The sequence below is a fragment of the Neolamprologus multifasciatus genome, chromosome 20, assembly GCF_963576455.1.
Source record: "Neolamprologus multifasciatus chromosome 20, fNeoMul1.2, whole genome shotgun sequence".
Classification (NCBI taxonomy): domain Eukaryota; kingdom Metazoa; phylum Chordata; class Actinopteri; order Cichliformes; family Cichlidae; genus Neolamprologus; species Neolamprologus multifasciatus.
In genome coordinates, this window is record NC_140458.1 from 26,526,563 (window position 1) to 26,550,194 (window position 23,632).

Here is a 23,632-nt window from a genome sequence, read left to right on the forward strand (position 1 = left end):
TAAGAAGCATTACTGGTGGGCAACCGAGTGATAGAATGCAAGCTTTCTGTTGATCATAAAAAAGAAAAGCACACAAACAGACTCTGTTGGACAATGAAACTATAATACATATATCACTGATGTCATACTTGCTGTGATAGCGTTAGAGAAAATGTCAGAATATGGAGGGTTGTAGTGCAAACCAACAGCCCACTCACCCACTTTTAAGAAGACACATATACCAACACACAGTCCCCAATTAATAATAATTGGCTGTGAAATATGGTTGTCAAAGCTTGCTGCTCCTTGCTTTCTATAAATAAGATGAGACCATTTTTTGAAGTGTTTTTCCAACTATAAACCTTTTCAACACAGTGAAAAGGTGGGAACATTCAATAGTACTGGAAGCCTTCTCTGTGACAAAGACAAAGGGCCATATCAGAACGCTGCTTAGTCCTAATGTTTTTTACTCTCCTTACAAAAATCTACCTTCCAGTTACAAATCTGTTTTCTGATATTAAATGTTGCATTCTTGCTAAAACATTCACTTTACTTAGATATAAAAATGTGTTTGATGGTGCTCTTCATAACAAGCCAAGTTATTTAAGTCTTAAGAAAAAATGATGTCATCAGGGTATAACCTTTAAAAATCTAACCTTTCCAATGTACTTCTTTCTTATCAAATAACACTGATCCCACCTTCAACCTCCGCAGTAAACTCGATAAGCAAGAAAGTGATATATTCTGGGAATAAGAAATGCAAGTTCAAGCTGGATGAAAAGTTGTCCTAGCACTCTACAAACCATAAAAACACCTTGAGCTTCTCTTGTCATTCTGTATACATATGTCCAAAACACCAACATCAACATCTGAACTCTGTTTTTCAGCATTATGTTTGTAGTGCTGAGTGTTCGTCCTGAGTGACAAAACCGTTTCATGCAGACTGGAGAGGATTCATTTATGCAGACTCTTGACTGATGTCAGTTGGACTGACAGGGGATGAATGCAAAGAAAAGCTGGGGGCATCATACCCAGCAGCACTGAGGTGCCAGTACATCAAAGAGAAAAGCACGTTTTTTTTGATACAGAGGGGAGGATAACAGGACAAGCTTCAACCCTGACAGTTCACCACAGTGCTTTTGTAGATTACCGTTTGGTCTTTCCCAGGCGGACACGAGCACAAGCTGACAGAACACACATCAGGGTATCTCTCCGTGTTAGCTGAAAGAAACAGCAGAAGTCAAAACAAAGGTTGTGTCAGATGTTTGCTGGGCCTGTGACTCAGGGTCAATGCACAGCAGAAAGAAACATCAAAACTTTGATGTAATATTCTTCTTGGTAGGCTGGTTCTGAAATCTTATATCTAAAAAATCATAGAAAATCAATATATTTTAAACACAGGTTTAAATTTGATTTACAGCCCTGATTGGTATAGTAATTATTCACCAAATATTATAAAGCATTTACTTCTTCTTCTTGTGTATGATTATTCTTAACTCATTTCTCTTTTTTCAGTTGTCTTACTGTCACGAGTCTTCTGTGCATAAAATTGCTTTGTAAGAAATTTGTCTTTTATTAATAAACCAGAAATCGATCATAGTGTTAGTTCAGCAAAGCTGCAGAGCCATGGCCCCAAATGGTCTGTAATAAATAATTTTATCAAAGCTGCATTTTTATTTTTGTAACAATAAGAAGTGATATATGCATACAATCAGACATGTTGTAATAACATGTTAGATTATGATTTTGTATTTTTTCCTTAATTTATAAGTGTGGCATCCATATTATATGTTTTTATAAGGTTGTGTAAAGTGTTCTTAATTTTAAAGCATAAATCTGTTAAAGCAAATAACAAGCAATTAATGAGACAATTTGTGTTGAAGAGAAATCTGTGAAGGTTTTGTGTTTAAACAATTACGTGGGCATCTAGCTTTGACAGTGTCCAAAGAGAATTTCATGATGATAAATATGTACTTTGACAAGGACAAATTGCTGTATTACAATTAGGGCTGGCAGCAGCTAATCATCAGTCACAGACAACAGTTTTGATCTTGTGCGTTCTGCCATTCAAACCAAAACCACAGTGACTTCTCGAAGCCATCTATGAACTACTTAGACACAAAGCAAGAAAGTTTTCTTTCTACTCGGGCATGGTGCAGTTTTGAAACACACACTTTCGATCTCACACTGTAGCTCTCTTTCAATAGTTTCTTTTGGTTTAACAGTCTGACAGTGTACTTTAGCAGTAGTTTGCTGTGCTGTAGTTACAAATATTTTCAGCAGAAAAGGGCAGGAAAACTCTGAAGAGTACTTACTCAGCACTAAATGGTGAAACTAAGCAAAAAAGTGGAGCACTTACGAGATAAGGAGCTAAAATATTTTGCTTCTTAGAGTTTGTGAAACCCAAAAACTCGATTCATCATATGGGCATGAACCGTTTCCGTCAGATGATTACTGTAATTCTGGAACCCTTATATTATTATTATTATTAATTACTGTCTATAAATATAAATTGTAGTTGCTTTGATTTTTTTTTTTTTTTAATTTATTTATTTATTTACGATATAGCAAGGACAGTATCTAATGGTTACTGAAAATAGATGTTTTCTCTGAAAAAGATTGTTGTAAAACCTATAAACATATAAATTATCCAGGTCAAATTGAGCCTCTGATAAATGTGCAACCATGTTTATACTGCGTTAACTTCTGTTGTTCACTTAATGATGTTTAGTCTTCTTCTGTTATTTTTTTCAGTCTCTTACAATGTCACACACTTGACTGACACCAGCTGTCTAAATGACATACTGATCCCTACAGCAATGTAGTAAAGTTTTCATTGCTTTTATGCTGTTGGTGTCTGTTCTAGTGGAACACAAGATAAAAGATATAAAGAATATCTTTTTTTTTTTTTATCTTTTATCTCTGCAGAACTACACAGTGGATAGAAAGCACTAAAAGGAATCACTAGTTGTAGACCTTAGCCATTTAAAGCTGTTGAGAATCTCCAAGTGACCTCGTGTCATCACACCAAAGTTCACAAACTAAAATTATTTTTCACAGTGATAGGAAGCAAACAAGTAAAAACACAAATAGACAGCAAATCCGGAGGGAAAGCAACAGTAAATCTGCACTCTAACACGCACCCTGTCAATTAAATGTAACTGACATGTTTTCAGTGAAGATAAACCTGACCTCTCTGTGCTTCATCTACCCTGCCCCACCCACACACATCCATCTCCAGTTATCTCATGGGATGCCAAGCACACTGGTCTGCCATCTACAAATAAGCCTGTTTAATTACAGCTAAATGTTGCTTTCACACAGATTCATAAATTACAGTCCATATTATATATAATAATCGCAATATATTAGTTTGATCTCATATGATAAATTGTAACAAATATGACTTGTTAAGAACACACAAACACACACAGACGCAGACAAAACCATCTGTGAAAATGGGCTGCGAAACCCAAGATTTCTGTGCATTTTAAGATGCAAATTTTGGTTTATTTACGTTATTAAAACGTTTGCAATTTATGTCAACATGAAATGTGTTTTTACAAAATGTACTATTTGTTTTTGGTAACCACTTCTTAGATTTTGTGGTTATTAATTCACATGCAAAAAGGTGGGCATGTACAAAACAATGCAATTATGGATATGAAAGGATTTTTTTTATCATTTAATTGAAAAATGCAGAAATAAAATATATCAAAATGATTTAAAAAACATATTAAATTTCAAATTTGTATCTGTAATACCTTTTCCTTGCTTTTTTTTTGGACATCATTGTGTTTACAGGTGTAATGCACCATTGCTTCTTTTGCAACACTCTGCAAGCATTTATGAACTGAGGAGCCCATTAAAGCTGTGCTTTAATTTGATACAAGATTTTTGCTGCTCAAAACATTACAGCAACTATCAGATGAGGCCACATATATAGCACACATAGCAAGTATTTATATGACATTAGATTTAGGGGAAAATTGCAAATATATCCATTCATACATCATAAAATCCTCTCCAGCTTCAGAGATCCAGTTCTGATTAAGGTGCATCAACTACCACTGAGACAGGATGTAATTCAACTTAATAGACGCCCTGCTGAAGCATAAACCTCTCTGTCTTTAGGATTCAAATTCAGTTTGACTGCAGCTATATAAATACAAAAGTATTTTAATGCAAACTGAGACGGTGTAAACCAGCCTAACAGCCACACAACAGCTTGTGTTTTCAGCTTCACCTGCAGAATGGTGGTGCAGGGAAACATTACCATTGGGGAACAGCACATAGAAAGAAAACACTGAGCAGAGGTTGAGATAAGGTAATGTGCTTCTGGCTGCTCTATCTCAGTTCTGCCCTCCAGTCCAAAAGCAGCCTTCCAGTCTTTCATCTGATTGCATATGCATATCAGTGTCACAGACAAACAAGCACTTGTGCTGCCTACAGAGCTAACTTTGTTTTGAGGTTGTTTTTGTGTCTCTTCCATGAGATTGCGACTTCATGCGCTTCCAGCCCTCTAAAACAATACTCCCTCAGTAGGAATAATTTAATTTGTTGCGATTTTCCCACACAGAACATTATCTTTGTGAACAACACTTGAGCAATCACTCAGTAATTTTGTTCAGGCTGTCCAAAGAGATTAAGGAAATCACATCTTGGAGGAAGCACGAAGAGTGCAAGGCTCAACATGCAGTCGCAGTGTACGACTTCTCCGAGCGCCATGCTTAATTTGTGTCACTCCCAAAAGTTGGTGGCGATTTCTTTTCCTCCACCCATTTGCAACGCCTCAAGAGGAGGGTGGTAATCACTGCAATTACGTTTCTCTAATTAAGGCTTTGCTTGGTGGTGTCTTAATGGACCGCACAATACTGACAAATTAATCCATGCTCCGATAATAAATCTGATTTGACAAAGCACAAAATCATTAACCTCATGACCCGCTGACAGTATCCAGCAAAGTGTGTGAGATGCACTGATTGGCTGCAGCTGGGTATAGGGCTCTCGCTGGCATCCATCACTGAAACAATTACATTTTTGCTCGCAGGTCTTTTGTGTTTCCATGATATTTTACATGTTTTCACGCTGACAGTAAAGCAGTTAAAGCATTTCTAACACTTGATTAAACACTTTCTGTTTTAATCTCAAGAATCTCCACAAGTATTTTTTTTTTACCAAACTTTAAATATGTCAAATGTGAAATTAGCTTATCTTAAATTATTACATGTGTGAGTAATCCTTAATAAATGGGTTTTTGTTGTTATACCACCCACTTGAGGAGAAAAAACATTTGCTTTTATGTATTAAAACCTAACATAAATTAATAATAAATAATAAATAAATTAGTAAAAGCAAGAGTCAACAAGTGATAACATGAGGAGGTCAGATGCACAGAGTAGCAGGAACACATCCACTTTCACTGCCGCTCCACCGGGACATGTTCCAAGGTAAGGAGCTGAGGGTCATCAGAATTTCCCTGACGGCTCTTCAGCTAAACATCGTAGCACAGATGGTGGTGTAGCAAACCTAGAGCGAGGCGAAAGGCACAGTTACCTTTATCCATGTAGTTTAAATGCATCTCTAGAGACAATGATTACTGCAATTAGAACCACACACTGTTTTACTCTGTCTTTTGGAGATTTACCCATGACACTTCAAAGACCAACACGTCTGTCTCAATGGGAACATGGCCATATGTGATGGGAACCCAGGCAGATCTCATACAAGTGTCAAAATCCCCTTTGAACTCTGTCACTGCTGCTCAGCTACAAAATACACAGTTTTAAGATTGCCTACGGCCATTCTGACCCCCACTGGTGGATGTAATATCCATTTCAATAGATACAATATGGATCAAAATTGAAAGAGCTGTAAGGAATCACCATTAGGAGCAAAATCTGGGATTTTTTTCACTTTCTGTATTTTGGGTGAATTGTCTGATCTTAGGGCTAAAAGAAAAGCACATCTCATTGTTTTTGCCTCTGTCAAAAGTCAAATGGTTTGATCCAATTTAACCTGAGCCATAAAGATGATAATTTCTTTAAGGATGTGGACCTTGTAACAAAGGTGATCCCATCATCAGAGAATACAATTAATGGACAAAAGCATATGGAGACAGAGGCTTTGTCTGTTTGGATGTCAGGTCTGGGTTTCCTTTGACCCTACTAGCCTGAGCCCAGCAGGAAAGGTTTTATTTTAGAGGGTGAACAGCAGTACAATGTCATGCCATTGTTCTCTTTTTGCATCTCTCTCTCTCTCTGTTTTTCTCCAACTTGCTGCAGTACTGCTATCACTCTCGCCACCTACATGTTTACAGCACAGGGAACCCTTTTGTTGAAAGCTGTTAAAAGCAATTCTGGGAAATACAAGAAACTGCTAACTGTGGCAAAAGTTGACAATGGAGACTGAGAGGAAATGGGTACACGAAAAATGTAAAACACAACAATTCAGCTACAGGATCACAAGTTGGATATCAGACAGCTCTGAAGGAGAACAATGTCATGGTGTCTGAGGGTGGTGTACCTGACTGTCACTTGAGCCCATCCATCCTGCATTATTACCTTATCATTTGACCCTGTTGGGAAAAATTCTGATAGGAAAACATAGCATGATAAGTTGACACATATCATGCTATGTTTGCATTGTACTTCATGAAAACAGAGAAATTACAATGCACAAAGATGGAGAACACAAGTCCTGTTATATAACTGCATGTAGGTAAGTTGAAATTAGCTATTTTTAGGATAATTAACCAGAATTTGATCACAATTCTTCATCTTCCACTGGACTGTAACCACTAATTTAAGCAGTGTTGTGCTTTGTGGGGCTTCATCTCCAAAAGCAGGTCATCTTTCTGGATGACCTGTTTTTTAGTCCACATCATGCTTCCCATGCTTCTCACAGTTTAGTCACTCTCTGTGTTACTGCTCGTGCCTGTGTTTCTTTTGGGCTCCGACATTTCGGTCCAAGTGTAAATGGACCGCCTCTCCAGGCTCTCTTCTACCTGCTACTTGCTCTCTGCTCTAACTAGAGATCACAGTGTTGCCTCAAGGAGTTAGATAATATAACCAAAAAAAGGGGGTAGCGTGAGGACGCATTCACTAACTCAACAAGGATGAGGTGTAATATCACACAAGACTGAGGGGGGTATCTTATTGGTTTGAAGAGGGCACGCAGAAAGATGATTAGACTACAGCTATGATGCTGGCATTGAGTTTTACAGCGTGAGAAAGTGGAAGTAACGTAATGGATAGACTAGCAGCCAAACACCTGGGAAAGCAGACAGCTGAGTGATTACAGATCTTCCTTATTGAACGCACGCATAAGCTTCATCACTAAAAAGAGAAGGAAATGAAAGGCACCACTGCCTCCCTCTGTCTCACAGTATGAGACAAAGGGAGACATGAAGAGAAACACTGGGGAGGCTATTACTACTACCGGTACTAGAAATGAAGCAAAATACCAGCAAAACACAGAAAAATAAAACTCATCTAGAACAGCCATGCAGTAAACAGAGCTTGGACTCTGTGATGTTACAAGGAATCAAAAACAGTTGATTATAAAGAAAACAAAACAGGAATCTAAAACTGAAAATCTTAACAGAAACTCAGACTAGAATATATAAACTAAGAACTAACTTCAAACTAGAAAGCAAGGATCAAACAAGGACCATGACATAGATGGCTAAAACCTTAGCTTTGGTGATTAGGTTATAATTGGACTGGAAAGGGAAACAGGGAAGGAAATCCATCAAATCAATGATGGGGCCGCACAAACAGAGCAGTACAAAGGTGCATATAGAAGTTATATAGAAAATCTTGTTATATAGCTGACATGGGGTGTTTAACTTCAAAAGAATGTGGTTTGTTAAACATATTTTAGAGTCTCAGTGTCATGTTCCCAAGTTTTTTCTGGGTTGTTTTGTTGTTGTTGTTTTCCTTCACTCCTCACCGCCAGGGCAGAGTCTGGCTCTGGGCCCCACCTCAGTACTGACCTGTGAAGATCTACTCACCTGCCATCCATCACTGAGGATTACTCCGGTGCAACGTAAGGCCCCAGTGTAGTCTGATTTTTCACTTAATGATGTACTAACCTTCGTCAGTGTAACCCAGCTCACCTAGTGATTTCCTCCTGATTTCTTAGTGCTCGTTGCTATCATTAACTTCTCATCTGTGTGCAGACTTCCCTGGACCCTCACGTTTCCCTTCCACATGGACCCCGAGTGGATGAGCATAAGTGAGCTTGGACAGAACTGGATTGTGGATTGTTTGATTGATTGAAACTTTATTTTGAACATGTTGAAAAGGTACAACAACATAGAATTAAAAAGAGACAAATAAACAAAGCAAAACAAAAGGAAAACAAGCAACCACAACTACAAATAACTTTCATGTTCACAAAGGAGCAGGAAGAAGCATAAACTTATTGAATCCCACCCCTTTTCCACTATCTAGTAATCAGTAGACTACAGAAATACCTCCTTGCAATTACATTATATGGTACATGTATTTTTATTTATTTATTTATTTTTACATATATATATATATATATATATATATATATATATATATATATAAGGGGTGCAACAATACTCGTATCGATATTGAACCGTTCAATACAGTGGTTTCGGTTTGGTACGCATATGTGTCGAACAATACAAAAAATTTTATTTATTTTAGCAACTTTTCTTCTGACGATGCTGTCTGTGTTGAGTGCTCAGTGGATCTGCGTTCGACTACTCCGCCTAGGCTGCACTGTCGAGTGCAGATCCACTGAGCGCAGCGCAAGCTAGCAAGACAGAAGCTAAGCTCGTTGCAACATGGCAACTGAAAATATTGGACAAGAACACCCTATCAAATCTCAACCTCCTCCCTCTACCCTGCAAAAGTTGTGAGTTGTTGTGAGTCACTGGCTGTGAGAAGAGGAGTTTGGACCTTCCCTACACGGATCTATCTATGGCTGCCCTGGACCCCTGTTTCTCTCCCTGCACTGTATACAGTATATTCCACCCGGTGTCACCATTGTAAATAAACCACCTTTTGACTTTTACCCAGGGTGAGTCCTGCGATTGAGTCCCGCACTCGAAACCTTGACACTCAGTATGGAAGAACGATAAAGCAGACTAAATAGAAAAATCTTAGTGGATGAGAAATTTAAATGTAAAAATGTCATTTTTATAAACCTGTTCTACGTTTTCCTTTCCTATCTTTCACCTCTTTTCAAATTATAAATAAACAGTATTTGCATGGAGAGGCATTACAACTTAATGAATTGGGTTATATAAATCAGTCACAGGAATATATATCATAGAAATACTAGGGAGCCAAATGTATGACTCACGAACACAACACAGTCACATTCATTTCATACATTTTGCTAAGGTCTGAGCCTGAGCCAGTAGTCATAATAGGAACACTTTTGCATTATACAAATGTCATTAGCATCAGACTCCCACACAGTTTGCATAGTTTTGTAAAACTGGCCTCTCTTAAGAGATTGTTGCAGTCTGATATTTTACAATAAATGCAGCCTGTGGTGATGTTTGCAGCAAAGGAACGATGATCTTGGTTCCTTTCAAAGTAACCATGTTCTGCACTCACACACATACACTTTCTCAGTAATTCAACATGCTCCCAAGAGACGTTGACAGAGGAATGATCTACAGTGTGGTCTGTTTTGGGAATAGCACTTAGAACTCATCCTAGATATTGTTTGTTTGGTGCATAGTCAATACGGTGGCAGCTCTATCTCTGTGATTGATAAGGCTCTCAGTAGAGGGCCCAACTTTCCATTAGAATGCCTCCCACTGATTTATGCCGTCATGCAAGCAACTCATTTTCTTCTAATCCTTTGGGGGGGTTTTTTTTAACCCTGTTTACAGTAAGACTTCCATCTTTTCAACCAAAAGCTGCTTTCAATATTCTTTTTCTTGTTCCTTTTGTCTTTCAACATGTTTTCACTTAATGTTTTAAGAGCCAGTAGTTGCCATGCTCTTGGGAGGCAAATTAAGTGTTGAATACACTTCTTCATTTCATTTATTTACTCATTTGTGCCAAACATGCCTCACTGTGCAAGGTAGCATTGTGCGGTTGTGGCTTGCCACGCACATTTTGTTTGGCAGAGTGCCACAAGGGACGCCATTGAACAGCTGTTACTGGAGTGGTGAGCACTCCCAGCAAGGCAGACGGAGCTACCAGTGCTACAGCGTGTGTGCACGTCTGAGTATGTGTCTGTTCGGTAACTTAGCAGCCAAGAGGCCATATGGACACTCTTAAAATTGTTTATTTATTCTAGGAAGAGCTGGGCTTTTGCTGTCATTAGCGAATCCTGTAACAAGTTCAGCTAATTGCATTGTCTCGCTGTGCCATTGTCACTGTGTCATCTCTGTAGTGAAATGTAACAACATGCAAGACATTTTTAGGTAATATTGAAAGGCTTTTAGTGAAAACTGTGTGTTTTTTTTAATGGAACTGCCCATAGAAAATTTCAAACTCTGCCCCCTTAAGTTCTTTTTGTCATCCACCAAACCCTCATTTAAAAAGAGACAAATTACAGCACCAAGAGTAAATTGCTTGTATGCCAAATTCTGTATGGATGTGAGAGTGTGGTGGACCACAGGGAGCTAAGAATTGTAAATGCATTTCAGTATATTGATGCATGTTGCTTTGCGACACTCTAAATTCATTGTGCACAGTTGTAGCTGTAAATGATGTGTCATGTTGCAAACAGCAAAATCCCAACAAGGAGCATTTTTTCCTTGATGCAGCAAGTGTAAGTGGGCAAGAGGAAACTAAGTTAATTACATTTGCCAGACGAGTGGTGAAGATAGGTGCATAATAGTAGCCTAATTGCTGATACTTGAATCATCACAGAGGCCCACCAGTGCAAAATCACACTATCACAGTCAGGTTCACATGTTCACTTTAAATTCCAACATGCAACATGTTGTTGTATTATGCTTTGCATTCTTCTTCATATCAAGTCTGGGACCTTCCTGTGCAGAGTTCATAATCTCAGTGGGTACTCAAGCATCTTCCCACAGTCCAGAGACATGCATGGGGCTTAGTTAAGTAAAATGACTGTAGGTATGAGTGTGAGTATGGGTGGTTGTCTGTGTTTATGGATCTATTTTTTTTTTTTTTTTACACCTTGAATGGGCAAACAAAAACTTTCATGATTGAGCTTTAGATTGGTTGCCTACAAGGTCTTCTTTCACCATGCAACTCCTCTGCCTTCCTTGTGCTACAAACTCTCCGAGGAAAATGAAGCCTGGGTAGCAGGAAGAACAGGAAGAGCAGACCATTTTTGTTTTATTCAGAAGGTATTGTTTTTTTTTGTTGTTGTTGTTTTCAAAGGTAGCTGAAAATGGTTGATGCTGGAAAAGAAAAAAGATGAGTCCAACTGTCTAAGGAAGTAAAGACAGTAAAGAAAGAGAGAAGGAGAGTCCTAAAAGCCAAAAGTAAAATAAGAGTGACCTATAGACAGCAGCAGAGAGAGCTCTAGAGCTCAACATGGCTAAAAATATAAATATTCATTAGCATTGTTTCTCAAGTAAATCACATAGAACCAGCCAAGCATGCAGGATGAAATGAGATCTTAACAATAATACTATTACTAATAATAATATTAACATTCATGTTGAATATTATGTGTACAATAAGCACAATAAGCATAAGTGTTACAAGAAACATACATTTGCTTCACGTCTAAGCGTCCTCTTTAAGAAACTTAGAGCAGTGGCGCCCCCTACTATCTCGAAGTGTATAGCTCACAGCATTTTCATTTACATGTGAATATCAGCTCTAGGCTTACAGGCGGGGAAGTTAATCCCCAAGCTTGTCAGTTGCCACATATTCCATTTACATTATAAATTCTAGTTAACAGTTGTGAACCAGCACTCCCACAGCAGTGCATCTTACTAACAGAAAACCCACTTTTTATGCAGTGAATGCTCCTTGCAAAATTCTTTGGAGTGTTTTGAAGCTGGCCTAGCTTGCTTACAGTCTGCTGCTGGTTTTCTTTGAGATGTTAAATTCAGTGTAAACTTTTGTAATGACTGATCCTACACAGAGGACTTTAAACTCTTTAATTGCCTCAGTGTGCAGTAATTGCAAGAAAGGCCCACTTTAATTTCCTGCAAGGTTTATGACGTGCTTTGTGAATTATACATTGTCTTATTGGAGATTCATATATTATGCACTTGCAATATTCCAGAGCTCATTTCTCATTTTATAAAGTTTTGACTCTTATGTCTCAAGTTTGAGACCATGTGTAAAGAAGTTAATATCAAGCCTAATTCAAAACAAAAATGAGAGTGGTTGTTTATGAGATTTCCCCTGCCACTGGAAGAACCGATGCCCTCAGGTGGTGTGTAAGGATTACATAACACACAATATAGGGCAGTGTGGGATGAAGCTAGGAAAATACTTGAGGCAAGAAAGCAGGCAGTGGTACGGTGTACATTTTAGGACATCGTCAGGTCTCAGGAAAAAAGTTGTCAAGTATCAGACTCACACGAAAAAATGTCAGGTCTCAGACTCACATGAAAAAATGTCAGGTCTCAGACTCACACGAAAAAATGTCAGGTATCAGTCTCACACGAAAAAAAATGTCAGGTCTCAGACTCACATGAAAAAACGTCAGTTCTCAGAGTCACACGAAAAAATGTCAGGTCTCAGACTCACATGAAAAAAATGTCAGGTCTCAGACTCACATGAAAAAACGTCAGGTCTCAGAGTCACACGAAAAAATGTCAGGTCTCAGACTCACACGGAAAAAATGTCAGGTCTCAGACTCACATGGAAAAAAATGTGAGGTCTCAGAGTCACACGAAAAAATGTCAGGTATCAGAGTCACACGAAAAAATGTCAGGTCTCAGAACACGAGCGATCAGACAGAGAGAAAATCTTCCTGCAGGTGGCGCTGTTGTCACGTCCTACCCGAATTGCTTTCCAAATACGTCATCAACGTGTGACAGTGGGAGAGCGTAAGGTCATTGACCTCACCGGAGTTTTACCGCGGTTCAGGCTCCTAATGACACATGGTAAGTTTAACTTTTTCTCACTTTTGTTCATATTTTTGCCACAGCTGTGTTATATTAAGTTGCGGTTATGTTGTGAAAGTTACATCTCAAAGAAGGAAATCTATTCTTGTCTGGCCAATTGTTCTAGCTAGCGACAGTGGTGTGAAACGTGATTTAAATTTAAACTGTTCAGTAATTGTTTTGTATACGTTTCAGCAAATGGACAAGCTGAAAGCTTACGAGCAGCTGAAAAAAGACCTTGAAAATGGTAATCAAACGCTTTATTAAATGTTTTTGTAATGCTTGCAATTTCCTTTTTTTAACTGCCAAGAACCCTGACAATTTTGTGCTTTAATGGTTTAACATTGTTTGGTATTCCTATTTACTTCTCTTAATTAATATACATGTTAAAAGACGTATATAGTTATTACTTTATGATATTGTCGGAGTGCCCTATTTAAAAAACTGACAAAAGATGGATTTTTCACAAAATTAAAAGACTTTATTGCAATTTAAAAGTTAGATAGTCATGTAGGATCTGGCTCCTACAGTCTAGCTATAACTCCTTACCCTTTTAAAATTTTATTTGAAGGTGAGATTACCCAAAAAGGCTTTGATAACAACGTAAAAAGGCTCCTGACAGCAGAAAAATCAGGTAGGTGTTGATACTTTTGAACAACATGTAAAATAATCTCCTTTACTTAATATGATATGCTTAGCAGGTTATGATTGACTAACCACTTTATTTATAGATGCAATACATTTTGAAAGCAGATGAGTGTGCAGTAGTCTGTGATTGTAGTAGAATTCTGTAAACCACGTTTCACATCACTGCCCTATTTATATTGCAGATGACACTCCTTCAACAAGTGGCAATGAATTTCTCAGTAAGACAACCCCAATTATTTTTGCTTTTAGATCAGTTGTAATATATAACTTTCTGTGGATCAGTATGATTAACTTTCAACTTCATCCATTACAGGTGCAGCAGAGGCCTTTGGTAAAGCCAAGAAACTACTACAGCCTCAAGTAAAGAAAAGGCAGTTTCCATTGAATGATAAACGTTTGGAACATGGCAAATCATTATTGAAGGTTAGTTAAAAAGTGAAGCTATGTGTATGACTATCAGCAATATATTAAAAAATAACTTTCTAAAAATGCATATTTTTTCATAAACTTTGCTTTTTTTCCCTTGATGCTAGGTCAGAATGGCTCCCATGGAAGCCAAGAACTCTTAGAAAGTGTGGACGGTACCAGGAGTTAATAATGGACGAAGTTCCACCTCGAATCATCCTGCAAGGCCATGAAACCTATGATGATTTAATTACCATTGGCAAAGAACGCTTCTGGCCAGAGCGTACTGAGGGGAGTGAGTTCACTCTTTGCCATTCTGACGGGACCAGGTGGAGTAAGGAGGATTTCCACAAAGAATACAGAACTGTTTCTGATATTACACATCTGTGGAAAAGAAGCCTATACATCGGGCGAAGACAACTGGGTAATAAAGTGATCAATATTGCTACTAACTACTGTCTAGCACTCGAATTTGTATGGTATAAAATAATTTTACTTTTTGTACAGAGATCGTGTGTTTGGATGATCAAAGTTCCATCTCAGGTGTGTGCCTGCCCAAACCAAATTGAATATTTTTGATGTTATGATTGAACATGGTACACTGACTATGTTGGGCATTCAGATATATTGCAATCAATGTGTTATTTTACAGATGAAGACCCTGTAACTAAAGTGGGTGGTGATGAAAGTTGCAGTTTAGGTGAATGCCTGGACATCTAACTAAATCATTAAAATTGACTTCTTATTTTGTTTGCATTACATTTCCAACCTTTACACACTTGTTTACTATGCTTGGTCATTGCACAGTTACAGTATGTAATATGCATTCTGCAGATGAACTTCCTGAAACCCTCATAGGACAAAATGTTGCAGAACAGGTAAAACCATATCTTATTTTTGAACAGACCAATTAATTTCTTATCATTGTCATAAATGTGGATGTTTTCACAGTGCACCCTGCAAAAAGTATATCTTGGCTGAATGTGTTCATAGGATTTCCATCCAGAAACATCCAGCTCAGCTGAATTTGAAACAGGGAGAGTCAGAAAGAAAAGCCAGTCCAAGCAAAGGAAGGAGGAAAATGTAGGGTCATCTCTAGGTCCAGGTGGAGCAGTGAGCCAAGACATGTTACCACATGCAGTTATTGAGGCAAAAGAAGCTATGGAAAGAGCTGAAGAGCTATCTGAAGGTGCTGGAAATAGTGGGCTTTTGATAGATTTTGCAGAGTCTTTCAACACAACTCCAAAATCGCCATCATGTAAGCATTCTTTCCCATTTAGGGCTAACATCACATCATCAGACAAAATTGTAAATAAAGGTTTTCATTCTTCACTATTTGGTACTCAAGTTCCTGGAGTAAACCTAGATATTACTGATCCAGCAGTTAATCGAAGAATGATTAGCAGTAGCTGTATGTTAATGTATGTTACTTTGTGTTTTTTATCCCCAAGTGTATCTTCCACGTGTTCCATATGTGGAAGAGGATTTAATTACATACAGTGAGGACAATCTACTGGGAGAAGGAACATTTGGCAAGGTATATAGAGGTTCTTTTCATGGTACTCCAGCAGCTGTTAAAAGGATCATGTGTGGCCAACAAGGGATGGAGGACAGCGACATTCATCATGAGATAAATGTTTCACTGTAAGAACTTTGACACACTTTTGTTTGTTTCATTGTCAAAATCGATTGTTCCTCAAGTTGTAACATAATATGCCTCTATTTTGTTTTTTTATTCGGACATGTTTCTGTTTTATTAGGAGACTGTCTCACCCCAACATCGTCAGACTCATGGCAGTTGCCCGCACTGAGTCCTGCTTTTTGTTGGCAGCTGAATACATTCATGGCGCAACCCTGCAGCAAGTGCTTCACACAGACAGCTGCTTGGTGAAGGTATCGATACTCATAATTTTATGTTTAATACATTTAGGTAGATGTGAATAATCTTAATACCCTCATATTAAAAATGAACTTTTTATTGCTGGCATTTGTTTAAATATGTACTTGAAACCATCTTTGTGTACAACATATAAAAAGACTGATTACTTTTTTCTCTCTCATGTTTTCAACCATTTGGAATTACCAAAATGATCTTTAATTGCCAAATGCCAGAAAAGTATGAACTTAGTAAAAGAATAATCTTAACTTTTTAATAATAAGCTTCCTTACTGTTTTGGTAGAATTGCTTTTTTTACTTGGATGAGTTCAGACATTTTAGGTTTTTTTTCTACAATATTCTTACAATATTTTTCAGGAATTTTGGTCCAGTCCTCTAGACAGGACTGGTGTAACTGAGTCAGATTTGTTGGCCACCTTGCTCACACACACCATTCACCTCTGCTTACAGTTTTGCAAGAGGACTGCAATCAGGGCTTTTTGATGGTCACTTCCAAACATTGACTTTGTTGGTCTTAGGTCCCATTGTAATTTATTATAATTGCAATTGCAATTGCATTTGAATACTAATCCTATTTGAAGTAATACATTTCCAGTGGTAGACATGTTAGATTGTCACACCTGGCTACCCATTGTTTTATTAATATTATATATTGTCTTGATAGCTTGAAGGGGATGATGCTGGTTTCATATCACTGGACTTATCCATGGCAGTAGAGTACATCCATGCACAGAGAATCATTCACCAGGATATAAAGCCAGCAAATGTCATGGTAAGCCATACTGTATTTTTCTTTTTCTTTACTTTGTTTTTGAAGATCAAAATAAAAATACTATATTATTTCTTTTACTTTATTCTCTTCAGTCTATTAAACACTACATTTGAACAATGAGAAACTGTTCTGGCATATTCATATAAAGGATAAAGGATTTTTTTTTTAAAGTAAGAAGCCTTACATTTTTTCTTTAATATGTTGGTTGTTGCACACCTACAAAATTCCCAAACATGTTGTAATAAGTTTAGGCTTTACAAACTGAAAGTTTCTATTATTTTATTAGTCTGTACCACTTTCTTAATTGGAATGGGGATAAAAAATGCACAGGACTATAAAACCGTGTTTGATCATTAACCAATTTGTTAATTTTAATGTTGTGTATAATAAACAATCTCAGAATAAATCTGCAGTGATTGGGTGATCTGGGTGCTAAAAGCTTTGAGGGTTTTTTTTTTTTCTTCAATTATGAGCTGTGGTCTTTGGAATGACAGTTTTGATAACATTAGTGAGATTTTAGACAACCTGGTAAATTCTCAAATGTATACCTTATAGGTTCACCACCCCTCTAAGAAGGCAGTCCTGACAGACTGGGGCATGGCAAACATAAGAGACACTGTGATGCTTCGTCAAGGGAGTAAGTTCACTGCCCAAGCTATTGGTCCAGCTGGCGGCACATATCTTTACATGGCCCCGGAATGCATACTGATGTTTGAAGAGGCCTCGTTCCAGACAGACATGTGGTCCCTCAGAGCCACATATCTGGAGATCCTGACGGGGTCCGCTCCGTGGATTATTAAAAAACAAAGAGAACTGGCTGCACTAATGGCCACCAAAACCCCACCACATGCCCTATCACATCTCAGTGACAAAAACAGTTTTCTTGGTGGTTTGGTGAGCTATGACCCAGACTCAAGGCCTTCCGCATCTGATGTTGTTAAGTTTCTCAAGTCAGGCCTTGATCTTACGAGCCGATATGGCTACAAGTGGTAATGTTGCTACAGTCTGCAGTTCAAAAGTCTTTCAATGTTAATTATGTTCTACATTATTGTTAACAAAAGTTGTGGTAAATGAAACACTGAATCATTATGAAAGATGGCACCTTGCCAATTTTATTGTACATTTTGTTGGTCAGACAGTTTTCAAATTACCTGTTGATTTTAAACAAGGATAAATAAAATGTTAACAAACAATGTTGTATGATTTTATTGGTCATTGGAAATGTTTACTGGTACACCTTCCATCCTCTCTCTCTTCAGAAAGATGTATATGTCATTTGCCTCTGCAAACGTAGAAGGTGTAGGAACTGAATTTCTGTTCATTGCAGTTGTGAGCTCTTGGACTAGCATGAGGTATGCAGCAAGGCAACCATCAGGTGTGCAGGGAAACTGGCTGTTTTGTAAAATGTTCTGGCACATGTCTCTGAATTCCTGGTTTGCTACCAGTGAAGGCTCTTCCCTCTCACAGATTAATTGCTTGGCGTAGTCTAAAAGGTCTGGGTCAACTATGTGCAGCACATTGCCATATCCTGCGAATGAAAGACAATATTGAAAAGATGTTCACTTTGAATGTTAAAAATAAATGAATAATCACAAAGCTGTTCTAGAACCTGTATAATAAGCAGTCAGTGTTTACAGATGTTATTGCAGAAACTTAAAGATGGAAATATCACTCAAACATTTAGATTAATTTTTAGTTAAAGGTGCCAATATGAAGCCATTTTTGTATTGACAGTAGAAATTCAGAAATCTCTTATTGTACTACAAGTAGGCTTCTTAGGAAGACAGAAAAGAAAGCACATTATAACAGTTTTATGCTCATTACACTGGCTTCCAGTATATTTTAGAAAATTCATTTTAAAATTTTAGTAATGACTTTCAAAGCTCCAAATTGTGAAGCTCCTGCCTTAATTTCTGATCTTATAGAACCCCACGCTCCCTCTCCCAGCCTGTGATCATCTAATCAATGGCTGTTAGTAGTTCCACCAGAAGACCAGAGGCAATAGATCTTGCAGAGCGGTGGCTCCCAGGTCATGGAATGCTCTGCCTCCATCATTACGTTTCCTTGATTGTATTTATTCTGTATGTTCGATTGTGCTGTTTTATGTTTATCTGTTTTATATTATTGTGAAGGCACTTTGTGGTTTTTATCCTGTGAAGAGTGCTATATCAAAGTAAAAGTAAACTAATGAAAGTTTAAAAAAAAAAAAAAAAAAAAAAAAGACCCACAGGCTTTCAAATGACATACCAGGAGGTGGTGAGGTAAACAGAAGGTCGGGTTTCCCAAATGGACCTGGTGCATTGCGTTGCTTGCGGATGTCATGGGTGTTCCAAACTGTTTGCTCCGTTTTTAAGTCTCTTTGAAGCAGTGGCAAGTGTGAGTACTGCAAGCAGTTGCTATGAAAAAGGAGAATTAAAAAATGATTATATATGTTCATCTGCTTCTTTGAGGTAGAATAAGTAAAAGCTAAACTTTAATCAGTACTCAAAAAACAAAGGCATTTCTAGACCACATACTTTCATACTGCTGCTTGATCATTTTTCATGTCTAAAAAATTGACTTACATGTGCACAGGATTGTCCAGTTCAAGGATCCCAGACTCCATCATGGCCTAAGCATGTGGTTTTGAAAAAGACATAAGTTGTGAAGGTGAGCATTTCATCAGTGAAAAGGTACAGATGTACATAAACACAGATTCTGGCCTTGTGTTTTCAGATAAACTAATCCATCGTATGTTTAGCGAAATTTTGATGGCTAGTCTTTGTTAATAGGTTTTACAGGTGAAAGATTTGCTTTACCTCAAATGTTGTCAGTCATTTCTTAATCCATGTCCGCTTTAAAATACTGTTGAAACATTCAGCTCTCTAAACAACAGAAACATGACATTATCAGTTTTGTTGTCAGGTTGTTACTTTAGAAATAGTCATTTACCAGCTTAAAGACATACCTGGTTGTGCACTGATGTCCCCATTCTGAAGCACCTCCATGCCTGATTCCCAAGATCTCGCATGTGAAATGCCATCTGCATTTGACCCACAACAAGGTTCTCCTTTCCTCTGTCCCCCCGAATCATTTGAGGACAGCCTAAAGACACAAACTGAAGATAATTAGTGAATGATGAAAAAATAAATTTATTACCAAAATGCAATCTTTTTTAACCCCCCTTTTTTTAGTATATTGCATACCACCCTGTTCTTGAACAGCCTCAAAGAAGTATCTGGCCACAAAGTTTTGTTTGCGGTTGGATGTGCCCACCTTTAGCCATAGAACCTTCCTGGAAAATCTGAAAAGAAAGAAACAGAAAAGTGGCCACTCGTACATATGATTTAATCATGTTTTGGCACTATGTTTGGTTTTTGTTACATTCCCCAAGAGTATGCTGGTTTTCCATTGTATTCTGTCTAGGCGTTGTTTCTGGTTCCTCCGGCCATTTTGACTGCCATAGTTGTGTAGGCTTACATGCCTTTGGAATTGAATGTGACTCTTGACTGTGTTCAGACTGACGCGAGAGCTGCCTTTTGTTTTGTAATCCCTTGTATTCTCCTGTTTATATGTTGGTTAGGTAGGTTATCGTAAACTGTGCATTTTATTTTCTTTGGAGTTAAATTCTGTTTACTTTATATCAGGGATGTTTTGTTTGTTGTGTTGGTCTTGGCCCTCCCTGAAATTAACTGCCAGTCTGAAATGTAACTTTAAGACTAGCAGGAAATAAACCTTTTAAAAACTGCCATCTTGAATCCTCCTTCACTATTCATACTTTATCTTGGTCCCTTAGACCAGGCTTGGCCAACTCCAGACCTCGAGGGCCAGTGTCCTGCATGTTTTAGATATCACCCTGGGTAAACACACTTGAATACAATGATTACTTCATTACCAGGCCTCTGGAGAACTACAAAACATGTTGTGAGGGTAATTTAGCCATTTGAATCAGCTGTGGATCAAGGACACATCTAAAACCTGCAGGACACCGGCCCTCGTGGCCTGGAGTTGCCCATCCCTGCCCTAGACTACTCAGGAGAGATAACACCTCAGTTTACCTCACATCCTTATCTTGAAGCAACTTCGTACTATCACTGAATATAATAAATTAAGTAGCGAATGCCACATTCAGACCTACCCATCAATCCCCAAATGTATCCACATTCCAAAGAACTTCAGTTTATCATTGCCTATATGAAACAACAAATAAAAATTACAATTTGTTTTGACAGAAGTACCATCAAAACATGACAGGAAGGTTAATTGAAAAGATAAAATAAATACCATCAATGTGCCAGGTGTCATTTGGACCACGGCTGATGTAATTCCGACGGGGAATTTTCTTCTTTCCAGGAGATCTCCTCTGAAGACCACTTGCATCCATATCCCTCATTATATTAGCAACATCGTCTCTACAGTAACAATAGATTTTACTCTGAGCTCAACAGTAAAACAAGAGAATACTTAATTATATTAAATACACACTATGGAAACCAACCTGTAACAAGGCCGCACTCCACTGACATCCCTTACCCGCTTTACCATTGCCCTGATTCCTTGTTCAGGAGACCACTGTTTCATCTCACTCTAAAAAACAAACAAACAATTAATTGAATGTTTTTTTAAATAACTACAGAAAATAACATTTATTGTTTCTACAATAGCTGGTAACACAGACTTCAGGAAAATATGTATTTTTTGCACTGATGTTTTAACGCTTACCTCCACTGCTTTGTGGATTTCAGTAAAAGGTCGTTGGGGGCATCTTCGCTTCAACCCTAGAAGTTTTAAAACTCGTCTCAGATGCCTCTCACTGTTAAAAGACAACACTGACTTACATTATATTAAAGGAAAACTGCATGGTTTGTAATTTTAGTGAGTTGTCATGGAAACTGTTGAAATGCAGACTTACCTTATTTTATGCCCATATGAATTGAGTACACAGCTGATTTCCCTTTGTTTTAAGCCTTTGTTGAACAATGTTATTATCATCGTATCTTGAAAGGTTAAGTGTAACAACAACAGTCTAATTAATCACCCACCTCTTACACTGAACATAAGTAATTAACCAGTAAATTACTAAATCTTTTTAGGTGGCAATTGTACTAAAAGCACAGTCTATTCAGTGCCCACAAATAAAATATGTGTAGCAAAAAATACACTTCTTTGATATGAAAGAGGTGAACAGTAGTTAATAAGTTGTACTTTCGTCATTTATTTTTAATGCTCTTTTTTTTTTTTTTTTTTTTAAGTATTTTTGGTACAGTCATAAGAACCAGACAGAGTCGGATACTCCTTTCATCATCACCGGATGACATATTGCAGCAAAGTCTAAAAACAAGCACAGAAAAAACACATATCGGGATCACAAAATATCTCAACAGTAGCAATATAGAAAACAGCGAGAGAAAGGATGCAGGCTGCTCGTAAGCTTTCAGCTTGTCCATTTGCTGAAACGTATACAAAACAATTACTGAACAGTTTAAATTTAAATCACGTTTCACACCACTGTCGCTAGCTAGAACAATTGGCCAGACAAGAATAGATTTCCTTCTTTGAGATGTAACTTTCACAACATAACCGCAACTTAATATAACACAGCTGTGGCAAAAATATGAACAAAAGTGAGAAAAAGTTAAACTTACCATGTGTCATTAGGAGCCTGAACCGCGGTAAAACTCCGGTGAGGTCAATGACCTTACGCTCTCCCACTGTCACACGTTGATGACGTATTTGGAAAGCAATTCGGGTAGGACGTGACAACAGCGCCACCTGCAGGAAGATTTTCTCTCTGTCTGATCGCTCGTGTTCTGAGACCTGACATTTTTTCGTGTGACTCTGATACCTGACATTTTTTCGTGTGAGACTGATACCTGACATTTTTTCGTGTGACTCTGAGACCTGACATTTTTTCGTGTGACTCTGAGACCTGACGTTTTTTCATGTGAGACTGATACCTGACATTTTTTCGTGTGAGACTGATACCTGACATTTTTTCGTGTGACTCTGATACCTGACATTTTTTCGTGTGACTCTGAGACCTGACATTTTTTTCGTGTGACTCTGAGACCTGACGTTTTTTCATGTGAGTCTGAGACCTGACATTTTTTCGTGTGACTCTGAGACCTGACGTTTTTTCGTGTGACTCTGAGACCTGACGTTTTTTCATGTGAGTCTGAGACCTGACATTTTTTTCCATGTGAGTCTGAGACCTGACATTTTTTCATGTGACTCTGAGACCTGACGTTTTTTCATGTGAGTCTGAGACCTGACATTTTTTCGTGTGACTCTGATACCTGACATTTTTTCGTGTGACTCTGAGACCTGACGTTTTTTCATATGAGTCTGAGACCTGACATTTTTTTCCATGTGAGTCTGAGACCTGACATTTTTTCGTGTGACTCTGAGACCTGACGTTTTTTCATGTGAGTCTGAGACCTGACATTTTTTTCGTGTGAGACTGATACCTGACATTTTTTTCGTGTGAGACTGATACTTGACAACTTTTTTCCTGAGACCTGACGATGTCCTAAAATGTACACCGTACAGTGGCTTTCTCCAGGGACCCACATAAGGAAATTGAGAAATGCTCTTCACATTGCATTGAAATAGGTTGTTTGATTTTCACATAATTGAAAGAAAAAATATGCATTAAAGAATGGAAACGTTATTTTTTCATAAAGAGGAGCATCGCGAGGTTGTTGCTCTTATATCAAACTCTTTCCAGTAACTTCTTTGGCAAATATATGTCAAAAACTGTACACTAATGGAGTTGCTTAATGTGTTTGCAAAAGTTTTTGCATTCAAAGACACACAAGGTGTTGACGATTTTCAGTTTACTCTTCCATTCTTTTCGTCGTCTCGCCAAGACAATCAATGATGAGCAGGCTAAGAGGAGGAAAGTGTC

At 37.9% G+C, this 23,632-nt stretch overlaps 2 protein-coding genes and 1 long non-coding RNA gene across 3 annotated transcripts; 2 read left to right on the plus strand and 1 right to left on the minus strand.

Annotated features, from left to right (window-relative positions):
* The first annotated feature begins 12,774 nt into the window (after nucleotides 1-12,774).
* Nucleotides 12,775-14,089, plus strand: LOC146495049 (uncharacterized). Its single transcript, XR_014871610.1, has 3 exons — nucleotides 12,775-13,271; nucleotides 13,596-13,658; nucleotides 13,855-14,089. It is a non-coding gene; the product is annotated as an uncharacterized LOC146495049 (long non-coding RNA).
* A 155-nt stretch (nucleotides 14,090-14,244) lies between these two features.
* On the plus strand, nucleotides 14,245-17,743 carry LOC146495050 (cyclin-dependent kinase 2 homolog). The gene is made up of 9 exons (XM_085146521.1): nucleotides 14,245-14,501; nucleotides 14,585-14,620; nucleotides 14,730-14,777; nucleotides 14,912-14,955; nucleotides 15,071-15,335; nucleotides 15,529-15,721; nucleotides 15,838-15,970; nucleotides 16,639-16,746; nucleotides 17,302-17,743. The coding sequence occupies exons 1-9, from the start codon at nucleotides 14,270-14,272 to the stop codon at nucleotides 17,737-17,739; spliced, it is 1,497 nt and encodes a 498-aa protein (XP_085002647.1). The 5' UTR covers nucleotides 14,245-14,269; the 3' UTR covers nucleotides 17,740-17,743.
* An 89-nt stretch (nucleotides 17,744-17,832) lies between these two features.
* Nucleotides 17,833-22,596, minus strand: LOC146495051 (uncharacterized). Its single transcript, XM_085146522.1, has 13 exons — nucleotides 22,371-22,596; nucleotides 22,019-22,056; nucleotides 21,638-21,722; nucleotides 21,448-21,538; nucleotides 21,224-21,312; nucleotides 21,010-21,137; nucleotides 20,864-20,915; nucleotides 19,932-20,029; nucleotides 19,694-19,830; nucleotides 19,545-19,610; nucleotides 19,311-19,357; nucleotides 18,994-19,142; nucleotides 17,833-18,274 (listed from the first exon to the last, which is right to left on the minus strand). Exons 2-10 carry the CDS (start codon nucleotides 22,041-22,043, stop codon nucleotides 19,560-19,562), a joined length of 756 nt encoding a protein of 251 aa, XP_085002648.1. The 5' UTR covers nucleotides 22,044-22,056; nucleotides 22,371-22,596; the 3' UTR covers nucleotides 17,833-18,274; nucleotides 18,994-19,142; nucleotides 19,311-19,357; nucleotides 19,545-19,559.
* Between the last annotated feature and the right edge of the window lie 1,036 nt (nucleotides 22,597-23,632).